We start from the raw sequence: 12,841 nt of genomic DNA, 5'->3' as shown, positions 1-12,841 counted from the left end.
CTGCATCGCGTATACAAGCACAGATTCCATGTCTCCATCCGCTATATGATGATAATTGTGTTGCTTGGCTTCTCAGTTATGTCTTTACAACTTTTATTATTTACGCTTTTTTCTCAATTCATAACTTAGAGAAAAAAATGACCACTTCTCAACTTCCAGCTCTTCTCTCTCAATTCAAATTTGCACGTGCGTTAATCTATTTTTGACCGGAAAACCTTTCTTCACAATACCTTTTTGTTTTGTTCACTGCAGGCAGAGGCTAATTTTGATCGGTTGTCAATGGCCGCTTCATTCGACTATGAACAATTCACCGCAAGTTGTAGAGTTCTATTCAAGAGTCCTAAACTTACATTGAGGCAATGTTACGGGTGAGTATCATATTTTGTGCGTGTTTGATCTGCAAAAAAAAACCACTGTAGTTATAGCATTTTCAATTTCTGCAGAATATCAGGTATCACCTTAGTAATTCTACATTGACTGAATAACAATTAGCGAAGGAAACAATGAATTTTTATGTTTGGATATAATTATCGTTGAAACGTGGAAAAATTTTCTCATCTCTAAGATTAGAAACCTCTAGAATCCAATACGTAATTCGACAGTAGGATTATATTTAACATCACTGATATGACTTAACCTAAAATAAGCTAAAAATTTGGCTCCAGAAATGACTGTAGATCATATGTACAACTCTGTTTCAACTCAGTTACAATAAGCATAGCAGTAACGATTAGGCAATAACTTTGTCTAATATTCTTCAATTAGGAATGAAACCACTTTGTGGATCTGCTATAAACCAGTTGTGGTTTGTACGTGAATGAAATATAATACGAACAACTGCTGTGCCATGACAACGAAACAATAACTTTTTTCTTGCAGGTTTTTGGATTATATCAAGGAGGTATCAGCATACGATACCATGGGTGTAGCCGAATGTCCAGCTACAATTGAACGTGAGTGCTCAATTGTTTTTCTCATCTTTTCCTACCTTAATATTTTATTAGCTAACTACTTCAGCTGCAAATGACTGAAATCAATTCTAATAATTCTTTCCTTCCAGAAAATAATCTTGGATTCCATTGTTAGCAGCTCGTCATAACATTTTTGTTTATCTCTAACTTTTGTTAATCGCGAAACGCATCATATAACCATTGACTAGATCTTTGGTTCATGAAACAAAATTACAAACGCAATTATTCGCAGATGTGCATATTGTACTTATAAATTCCTTCTTTACTAAGCGCTTGAAACAAAATGAATTTTTTTCTTCAAAAGGAGAACTAAGGTTTGATTTTGGTGGGAAATAATGCATATTAAATCTGTGGAAAGAGGCAAATAGCACCTCTAAGCCTTCGAGGAGTCCTCATCTGTCGCAGCGCAGTAATTAATAATATTTGAGTGATGGGGAATAATTCCTCGCATCACGCATGTTTATTGCTGAATTAAGTGCTCAAAGCATCTTTTCTATTTTCTTTTATTTTTATTATAAGGAAAGAACGATATTCACAGGTTTTTTTTTTGTGCTTTTAGTGCGACGAGTGGAACACAATCCGAAATTCTACTCTTCATCATGCGGATCCGTGGAGATATGTAAGCGATTTTAATATCCATAGTAATACATTGACTTATTAACTCTTTTAGCGTTTCTTTTATTTATTGAGTTATAACGATAGAAATATGTTTTTCAGTGCTTCTAAAATATATCGTACCACCATTGATGTTGCTTTGTCTGCTGGGAAATCTTCTAAATCTTTTGATCTACAGTCTTTCCTATTTCGATGGAAGTAGTTCGGTGCACTTTTTACGCGCCAAAGCTATTTTCAATATGATTTTTGTGTGGTCGCGACTTCTCGAGGTACGCAATTAATCTCAATCAAACAGCTATAGAGCTGATTCTAATTATGTACGTAGCACAATGAGTGAATATAACTTGACATCACGTGAACGTTGTTCATTTCAAAAAGGAACTTCCCCTATCTGCTTTTTTTCTGTAATGAAAGGGATAAAATTCGTTGAGATTACTGGATTTTTACATGCAAATTTCATTTGGCGTTCATGGTTACGAGAATCACTGACCTCTTCTCATCCAGAGGGATTGATTTCAAAGGATTTAAGTGCATGGAACATGCACACGTCATTCGTTTGAATTTATTAGACGTTGCAATGAGAAAAAAATTATACTACTTTAGATCCACAAATATGAGCAATACTAATAATAGTTAACAATCATATAATCATTATGTTAACAGCTCTCAACCAGAAATTTCATACAATTCGAGAAAAATTAATGAACAATTGTAATACTAAGATGATCTATATGTGCACATAGGATCTCCATCAATCTCTTCCTTATACAGCTACTATGCTCCTTCAATTGTCTTTCTATTCCGCCTATTCAACCACAGCAGCTGTTGTGTTCGTGGAATAATATTACATTGCACTTTTTCAAAACGTTGATTGTCGTGTGAATCTTGAATGTGCGACTTCGTGAAGAAGAAATACAGAAAAACTGGAATTTTTCAAAATCTCTCACAAAAAAAATTTTTTTTAATTTCGCATCATTAATAAACAAAAATATCCCTGTATCCATGTTTAGTCATTTTGGCCGTAGACATTAGAAAACTTGGTGATTTCCTCATCTGAATGTTTTTGTAATGACCTTATGTACTGTAAACTGTAAACAGTAAACTACATGTTGTTTCAGTTGAAATAATGTAAGGGTAAACCTAAATTTCAACAATACCCATCTTCTTAATAGTGATTCAAATATGTCAAAATGTAAAACTTTTCCTCAATGTTACTCGAAAAGATTTTTTTTGACGCTCGAAAAAAGCTGAACGTTCTCTTGTTATCTACCGGAGAATTCCCTTTTTTTCATTGTATTTTAATACATATCTCTCACAACAAGTTTTATGAAGGGAAAATCCAATGTTTCGTTATTAATTCAATTATTCTATCACATCAAACATAAAAATTGATGAGTATTTCAAAATAAACGTTGCACCAGTTGTTCGCACGATTTTCAGATGTGAAGCTATGAATTATTCTTTATAGGTATAAATTCTGTAGTTTAGAGTTCTCCAGTTTTCTTCTTTACCTCCCAACTTCTGTAGTTAATCGATATTTTCAATTAAGACCAACTTTCATATGTTTTTAAAGTATAATACAAAGTATTTATTTACTCATAGTTACAATCCCACTCCTACTTACAATTACTAGCAAGAACAACGAAGTATCAGAATTAATTTTCACAGAAAATTCCATATCTATTCAAAAAAGAAACAAAATAATTGAGTATTCTCACTAGAATAACCATTTTAAATGTACTTTATTCATGCGAAGATACTATGCTAAGAGAAATGAGTAGCTTACTAGTAATGTTCAAAAAACATAATAACACTTTGTTCTATAGAAATTTTGAAAAGTGCATATTCAAGGTTTGATATTTGCAAATTCTTCCCTGTGACCTTCAATTTTTGTATAGAGATCAATTTTTTTAAAAATCCACAAAATCGTACTAAGGAGTCAATGAGAGCATCCATTTTCTCAATACTAATAATTAATTACCAGATAGCAGGAGAGTAGAAAAAGTGTTTTCAATAGCAGCCCTTTCTTTTTTCTCCTAGGATTAGTCATAGGATTAAAAGAAAGAACTGGAAACCTTATATATGATGCATAGGATGTCATAAAGGGAACTACAGAAAAAAAAAATAATTCCTTTATGGCACTCTGTGCACCAGAAAAAGAAACGCCTCTAGTTTTTTTCTATTAATTCTATAACTAATCCTAGGAGAAAAAACAAAAAGTTAGTTTGACGGGATTCCATAAAACCTTATAATACGTCTATTTCTGTTTGGCGTAGTTGAATTAGTCTTCGTCTGTGATTTCTGAATGTTGATAAATCTCTTTTTAATCTTAGTATTTACCGTAAACATGTCGCAAAAATGTTTTTGGGTAATTAAATCGAAGCTATGCCACAAAAATCGCAGTTTTTTAATGTTTCTTTTTCAATAAAAGCATGTCTTTTTTCTAACTTTTCCCCATCCTTCTCTCTATTTTCTTGATTAACCAGCTATCCGACTTGAAATTTTTTTTCAGTTCCTCTGACTTTTCCACATTTTCTCTTCTCCTAGTTTTAAGTTCCTAGGAAGGGAAATCGAATACAACTACTCATTTTCAGTGTAACTACTGCAGGAAAAACACTTCCGTTTCAATTATGACAGTCGTTGTGAGCGCTGAACTCTAATAACAAAAAAAAAAGTGAAATACGAGAGGATCAATCCAATTAGAGTGTTTTTGCAAATCCATGAATGTCGAATATATCCAGATACTTCGTTTATATTTCCGCTATTGTTTTTCCTTCCTATGGGCATCCCCCTAAAAACATCACACTCTTCCTCGTAAACGTTCGCAAATGAACAAATTTTTTCACATTTGTGGATAACATTTCGTACATCTGGAATCGTTCCGAAAAATAAGTGCAAAAACAATTTCCTCGTGCTCAACATTGACACAAACGTCAATCTTCAAAGTAATGGGGGAAGGAGAGTACTGCTGCTGCTGCTGTTCAATTATAGAAGTAATATTTTATAGAAAATGATATTATTCTACGTATTATTCAGGTAATTCATGCATGGACAAATCCAGCACAACTATGGTTGGAACCATTATTCTGGCATACACGTTCCTATATAATGACAATATCGAATATAAGTGGAACAATGTCAACATGGTTAGTTTTTGTTCTTGTGCTATGCATTAATTGTAAAAATTCCCTATATTCTGGAAATACTAAAATACTAAGAGGACAGCTGGAAATTCTATAACGTACTCCCTCACTGCAAAATTTCCATTAATTTAACATATTAATGTAACATATTATAACAATTTAATAGAGACTTATTATCAGGGTGAAAAAATGAGGTTCACAGAGGATAATTCTCGAGGTTGTCTACCTCAGCTTGCAGATCATTGCGCTACGTTTGTGTGTGTGTGTGTGTGTGTGTGTGTGTGTGTGTGTGTGTGTGTGTGTGTGTGTGTGTGTGTGTGTGTGTGTGTGTGTGTGTGTGTGTGTGTGTGTGTGTGTGTGTGTGTGTGTGTGTGTGTGTGTGTGTGTGTGTGTGTGTGTGTGTGTGTGTGTGTGTGTGTGTGTGTGTGTGTGTGTGTGTGTGTGTGTGTGTGTGTGTGTGTGTGTGTGTGTGTGTGTGTGTGTGTGTGTGTGTGTGTGTGTGTGTGTGTGTGTGTGTGTGTGTGTGTGTGTGTGTGTGTGTGTGTGTGTGTGTGTGTGTGTGTGTGTGTGTGTGTGTGTGTGTGTGTGTGTGTGTGTGTGTGTGTGTGTGTGCGTGCGGCATCAATGTAATGCATACGTAGGCGTTATTTGCATAATAAATCAAATTGAAGTTCGAATGACGTTATTCATGAATTATCGAATAGTAGAAAGTTTTAGCACTCTTAGCAATACACCTCAATATGAGAATGATAGATGTATTTGTCAGGATATCCATATTATTATGGACTCAAATTTATGTCAAGAAAACATTTGTCTGGGTGCCTAAACAGCCACTACAAAATTCTCTTCTCCTTCGACAAATATGCGTAAGAACTTTTTTTTGAAAAATAGGATTAAAATGCTCTGCACACTCTTTGCATGCCGGCATTTATTCTTTTTTTTTCTCCCAATCGATTATGGTAAGAATTCTCCTGCTATGCAAATGCTAAGAAATTAATTCTCTTACTTTGAAGTTATCTTTACCACATTTTTGTGAGGTCATTTAAAGAAGAAAATGGAACAATCTCTGCATAAATTAACTTTTTATATCTGATTTTTCAGAAAAAAAATTCTACGAAGACGTATGAAAAAAAGAAAGAGAGGAAAATTCTATGAGTTCTATGTCTTACAGAACTAATTCTTCAGAACAAAACTGGAAAACCTTTTGCAACATGCTCCGCAAAGTAGAAATCTACTTGAATTCCACGAAAAAAATAAGCGAAAGCTATCCGAGAAAAAATCAGCACTTGCTAATATTCATTTCTCACAATTATGTATCGAATAAGCTGTGGTTTGTAAAAATACACGATAAAAATTTCTCAACAAGCATTATTTTTAAAATGCTTTAAGAATTCGGAAGTCTCTAAATAAACAGAATGCCACAAGCGATTTGTTGTTGGAATATTGTTGGGATTCAACACGAAATGTTAAAAATGATAATAATATCTGGAAAACTCTAAATTACAGTCCTTATAAACACCACAGCTTAGAACTTGGATTCAAATTACCAAACACTTACGACCATTCAGATATTTGAGCGTATTCTTATGTGAAACCATTAAAAAACAGGTATTTATTCCCGAGTATCACGTTGAATGCATAGTGAAACTTATATTGTATTCATAGAAACATTTTTAAAAACATGATGGTTTGCACAAATAAAATTTATGACAATAGCATATCTTATACTTATAGAAAGAAACATATTCATGTATTATGAATTTTGTCCACAAATTTTTCGCTGGAGATATTCTACCAAGCGGTTAAGCACCCAGTATTTTTTCCCACCTAATCCTTTTATCTTAGTGCCCAAAGAGTGATGAATATGCCTTCAATGGATCTAATCCAGAGCCATTGATGTGTTCATATATCAGACCGGTTACCGACATTGGTATAAGCACTTCGAATCTCTTCCTTAGCAATTCTCTACAGTTAAGGGAAAAAAGATCAGAGTAACAACAAAAGAAGGAAAACTATTTTACATTATAATTATGTGGAAAAAAATGTAAAATGTGAGTATATCAAGTGAAAATATAGCAAATATGACAATGAACTATAACTGAAAAATATTAAAAAGTTGGAGAAGAAGAGGATGGATGTTTTCTCAAACATAGCTATGCAATGTCATTTCAGAAGGGCATCTTAAATTTTTAGGCTCACACTAATGGTTACCGTGGAGACAGTCGTCTGTGTTCTAATGCCATTCTTATTTCGCCAATATTGTACAAAAAGGTAATTTTCTTTTTTTTTTGATTACAAAAAAAAATTAATCACAAAATGAAGGATTATGCACACCAACGTAGTGAAAAATAAAATTCTTACAGGACTACATGGTTTTTCCTGATGATATCGTTATCCTTATCAACATTGTTACATTTGACGTTGGTATTTACAACGGAGATCGCTATGCATCCGCTGGCAATAAAAGAACATATTTTGCCAGAGGTATTGACTTTATCACATTTTTTTTTCGTTCTATTACTTTTAGTGCTAAACATTTGGTTTAGTTAGATTTTCTTTAAATACAGTAATCTTCAATTTAATTATGAGAAATATTTTCAGAGAAATTCATCTTGTTGGTATATCCAGAATATGTACGTATTTATGATGCGTAGTAACAACGTATATGAAGTGATCCAAAGAGTTTACTATTGGATTCAAACTACCGTTGCGATAATAATTCCAACAATTGCTATGCTCGTCTGTTCGATTCTCATCGTTAAACAGTTCACGTTCAAGGTTAATACGACTTTTTGAAACTTTGAACTACTTAATGAATGGTGATGGTATGGGGAACCAAACGAATGATTTTCTCTATGGAAAGAATTACTATGTTATGATTACATGTGTACGTGATGCAGATTCTACTCGGTTGCAGTTCAATAATTAGAGCACGTGCCCGAGAACCATGAACGAAGTATAATTATGAGACTCAAGGCTATACACTAATTTGGCGCTGTATGTATGTAATAAGTATGTTAGCATTTCCCGTTTGGGAAAAAAAAAGAGAAGAAAGAAAAGCTCTCATAGACGGAACAAAAATATTAAACTTACGACCGTCCAGAGAAAATTTCGGGGATGTACGCGCTCTTGTTCCCTCTACAAAGCTACTTGTGATCTACTTATCAGCACACATACTCTTTAGCATATTAAATTTAATAGCAACTTCAATAAACGAATGGATAAATAGCGGCAGAAGTGTAGTTCACAACTATGAGATCACCCTTAATTCCCCTTCGTAGTTCCGAATATGACGTGTAAAACAGATTTGGTTGCACCTCTTCCCACTACGATGCAACTTACAACGTAATAGAACACGACCAATTCCGTCGTCCCCGATAATCGGGAATTCAGTTAATATTACGCAAATACCTAACAAAAGCTGCCCATTTTGTGCTCATTCGCAGACGCGTTGCGGATTGTTCATCGTTTCGTTACCCGTAATAAGTCGCATCGTTGGGGACACTGGTGCAATTGAGGCTGTTTCACATGTTTTATTTGGAGTACTGGTGAGAACTGAGCGTAATTACGCTCGCATTCGTGAACCACTTCCTTATTCCCTATGTATTCGAGACCAGATCCTCCCAACATCCATTCAGTTCCTTTGTACGCTGGTTTTAAAAAAGTGAAAGTTCATATTTCTTGAAATAAAATCAAGTGCATAGTGACATCGTCCTAGGCGCGCGCAAGTAGCAAATCCAATCCCGAAGCACCCATAATTATCTCCAAGGGATGTGAATCATCAGATATCATTAGCCATTACGAGACAATTGTTGTCGGCAAAAGAACAAATGATTAAGGAGCTCGGCGAAGCTTTTTCACAAAGACGAAAATGTGTAATACGAATGACTGTTGCTACCACAGTATCACATCTACTTCTCGAAGGTCCTGCCACGCTTACTCATGCTGCAGTTGCTTTAAAGGTATGTTTATGTTTCAATATTTTTTTGTATGATAAGGGGAGAATTCTCATTTAATTACGCTAATCCACTTTAGGAAAAAAGACAAAAGTAGCAATAAAATTGACGAAAGTGTAATTCCAAAAATAATGATAAACTCCAATACTCCAATAATACATGCGCTTAGACCTTCAACACGTTAATAGCTTTGACGATCCTAGAAATCCTCACTCATCCTCATCCCGACAACAATACTGTATTTATAAAGCAGCATAAACTAAGCAGTATTCTATACTTCTTTTGTTTTCAGAATCAAAACCAACAAAACTTCCTAAAAGCATAAATATATTTTTTCCGTTTTCTAGGATCCTCTTTTCCTCTTCTGACAGATTTTCAATCCATCTCTTTCAAGATTCACTAATCCATGACGGGAAAAAAATCTAATTTGTGTAATTGGAAAGACTGCATTATTTAATGCATGACTCAATATTTTCTAAGTTATATCCACAACCCATCGTGGAACTACTGTGCTTGAACTGTCAACTTGTCAACCTGGAAGAGCGCTAGGTTCCTGTATGTGTTTTTAAAAAAAAACCGAGTTTTATTTTGCAGAAAAGGAATTCTTGATAATTTTCAAATTCATTTTTCAATCTGCATTATCCTGTTACAATTCTACTAGGATGATCTGAAAATCTATGGCGATGATTGTTTTGTTTTTGTTGAATGTATAATGAGATTGCAGGGCGCATCCTCGTCAGAACACCACTACATGATGTGCATTTTAAATAATGCTATCAATATTCTTTCTATTGTCAACGCCACTATTCCTTTCTTCGTGTTTTTGTTATGCAACGAACAATTTCGACATATGACTGCTATGTACCTTAAAGTAGGTATTTCTTTGTTTCTAATCGAATTCAGTATCATCCACATCATATCCTTTAAATCTTTATTACCAGTCACAATCTAACATGGAAGTACCGTGCTTTATTTCCTAGCATAGACAAGCATTAGGATCTTGTATACTTAGCTGATAGTCGTTTTTGAGATCCTCCTGATTTTTTGAGGGAATCTCTCCAGAAGATCCTCTCTTCTCTTTAGCTTATCTCCACCGATGTACATCCGGGAATGTTGTGGATGTGTGTGTGCTAGCGAAAAGCGGATCTTGTTCACATTGTTGTTTTCAAATCCTCCACACTGGAATTCGTTCGTAACAACCAAGATTTCCAATCGTTTTGAGATAAACGTATAAGCTTTGCTGAAGATAGACTCTCCACCCTTCCCTCCATCTCTTCTACGTTTTCATTCATCCATTTAACTACTGTAAGAGCTAAATTGCAAATTGATAACGCATCGCTTTTCTCGAACTGGCCACATCGAAAACAACAACGCTCTTAAATTAACTGCCCGTCTTAACGTATCAGGAAACTGCCGATGTTGCGATCTTTCCAAGAATAGATAGGGGTAGGGTGTAGTTCACGAATATGAACGACGAAATCACAACCAATTCTCCTTGATGATCCTGGGAAAGGTGTGCGTAGTAATCTCAGGCGACTTTATTTACTCAACGATACAACATATAACGCGATGGAGTGCGGACAACTCCGTTATCGACGAATGTCCGTGATCCAACTAATATTAAAGGCATCACCCCATAAATCTGAGGTGGTACGGATTTCAGGTAGAGTATTCGTATACGGCATAGTAGATCATGGAGAGAAGGGTGATTCCGTCCATTTCTTCCTAATTTCCGTAAAAAACGGTCCGGAAGATACGGCTTCGGGCGTTCCGGCGCGCTATTTTCTACAAGGAGTTCGATTGGAGCGCGCCAGCCTCGTGCACGCTCCGCATCTTGCGGGCCGTTTTTTACGGCAATTGGAAAGAAATGGACGGAATCACCTCCCTCTCCATAGTCTCCCATCCCGTATACGAATACTCCACCTGAAATCCGCACCACCTCAGATTCGTGGGGTGATGCCTTTAAAGATCAATCTGCTTGGGATGCGCCATCGTGTTCACTTCAATTCACAATTGGTTGAGGTCTATGAACGTGTAACTACCTTGTACAATGACTTGCATGGCTACCCGATTCATCAAGCCATTGTTTTTATTCTCCTTGACAGGTCTGGTCCCACAAGTTTATCGACCACATAAGGATGAAACGCTTGGTTGCCACAACGGCGGAATCGAACCTCCGATTGATCATGCTCCAGCCACGGCGGAACCTTTTAACAGCTGCGTTAAAAGCATCATTCCACGAATCTGAATAGCTTTTGCTCGGATTACTACGGGAATTAAGTGTTATCGCGCCCAGTCTGTGAATCGTTCACTTCGTTGTCCGCCATTAAATGCATCACTCTACGAATCTGAGGTGCTACGGATTTGAGGTAGAGTATCCGTATACGGCATAGTAGATCATGGAGAGAAGGGTGATTTCATCCATATCTTCCTAATTGCCGTAAAAAACGGCCCGGAAGATACGGCTTCGGGCGTTCTGGCGCACTTTTTTCTACAAGGAGTTCGACTGGCGCGCGCCAGCCTTGTGCGGCGCCGCATCTTCCGGGCCGTTTTTACGGCAATTAGGAAGAAATGGACAGAATCACCCTTTTCTAAATAATCTAAATAATCTACTATCCCTAATAAGAATACTCCACCTGAAATGTGCACCACCTCAGATTCGTGGGGTGATGCCTTTGAACGCCTCCGGCATCTATAAATTGATACCAGACTTGTGTGGAAGGATAAAAAGACTGACTTGATCATCGCCTGGCCTCCCAATTCATTGTATAGGCTAAAACGTGTTCCCAAACCTCATCGATTATGAATTGCAGTAAAACGCGTTGGTGTGCATCCAAAGCGAGTTGATACGCCAGAGACTTTATACTTCATCCAACTAATATTATACCTCAAATAAGCATTAGAAGCTGGTCAATTCGCACCATCGTTGAAGCATCGCCGTTTCTGTTCGTTCTATAACCCGTAATAAGTCGCATCGTTGGGGACAGAAGATCAGGCAAAGCTGTTCTTTACGTCTTTTTCTCTGGATTACTACAGTGAACTTCAATTATCCTTTATCTTTTCGTGGAGAGATTCTAACATCGTCAAATTTTGTGATACATTGCTTTTGAGATCCACAAAACATTTTCTTTCTTAGACGTGGACAATGAGCTTCCGTAACAAATCTATTTATAGGCTCATCTTCAGACGGACAATGCTCGAAAGAAGACGTATCTTTCTCAAGCCGGTATGCGATGTTCTCGAGTATCAAGAATGGAAACGGAACGATCATTTGTAGAAACTAGACTACTTTCAAAGGGTTCTAACTTGTGATAGAGTATCGCGAATGAACGAAAGCTACTGCTACATACGGGTACCTTTCCTAGAATACAAGTAAATATTTCTGCAATTTACGTTATAGAATTTTTCCTTCTACTTTTCTCTAGTCTCGCATTGTAAGGATCACCTTCATTTACCCGGCTAATGAAGAGTTCTAGTGAATCTCCTCGTTTATCATTCGAAAAAAAGCAGATTTAGTGCAATTAAAATAGAGAAGAAGGAATAGTTAAGAAAAGACGGATATTCCAGTGCAACAAATAATACGTTGAATGCTGACGGTTCTTAGACGTCAATATGTGGGCGATTTCTCAAACGATTCAGTGCATAATGATTAAAAATGAAGATTTAACATTTTACGATTTTAGGAAAAAGATATCATTTATTAGAGATACTACAAAATTATATCACATAATTTGAGTTTAACTTCACTGTTCAAGCAATATTTTTTTAAAGAGAAGTGGTGGTGCTCGTCAAATCTCCGTCAATCACAATTTAAAGGGTGTTCAGGAAGTTCGTTCCGAAAGTAAAAATGCTATAAAACGCATTGATTTTAATTTTAAAAAGTTCTATTTTTTTACAAACCTTTTTTTGAGTGTGTGCCATTTACGTATGGAAAATGATTTATAAATATGACATCGATTTCGTTGGTGACTCGCACAATTTTTTCACTCAATTACGGGATATCTTGTGGTTTGTTTGCGCAAACTCTTAATAAAAAAGATTTACAAAAACAGAAAAGAAAGAAAAAGAGATCACATAAGCTAAGTTCGCAGGATCCTGAAGGCCATTCCCGACTGCCAAGGGAAAAGATGATGCGTTGAGTGAATTTTTCATCCAA

General features: G+C 35.8%; 1 protein-coding gene across 2 annotated transcripts; it reads left to right on the top strand.

Annotated features, from left to right (window-relative positions):
* Positions 1-767: 767 nt before the first annotated feature.
* RB195_025570 (uncharacterized protein) lies at positions 768-11,997 on the top strand (the record flags this gene model as incomplete). Of its 2 annotated transcripts, XM_064213786.1 has the most annotated exons (11): positions 768-805; positions 880-953; positions 1,531-1,590; positions 1,689-1,855; positions 4,623-4,732; positions 6,923-7,000; positions 7,093-7,213; positions 7,331-7,507; positions 8,569-8,691; positions 9,410-9,556; positions 11,860-11,997. In XM_064213786.1, the coding sequence occupies 11 exons, from the start codon at positions 768-770 to the stop codon at positions 11,995-11,997; spliced, it is 1,233 nt and encodes a 410-aa protein (XP_064069667.1). The 2 variants fall into 2 exon arrangements, with proteins under 2 accessions (XP_064069667.1, XP_064069668.1); XM_064213787.1 differs by lacking the exons at positions 768-805; positions 880-953; positions 1,531-1,590 and having other exon boundaries at positions 1,826-1,855.
* Between the last annotated feature and the right edge of the window lie 844 nt (positions 11,998-12,841).

The sequence above is a fragment of the Necator americanus genome, chromosome X (genome assembly GCF_031761385.1).
Source record: "Necator americanus strain Aroian chromosome X, whole genome shotgun sequence".
NCBI lineage: Eukaryota > Metazoa > Nematoda > Chromadorea > Rhabditida > Ancylostomatidae > Necator > Necator americanus.
Note: the sequence above shows the minus strand (reverse complement) of the source record. Positions and strands in the feature narration are given on the sequence as shown.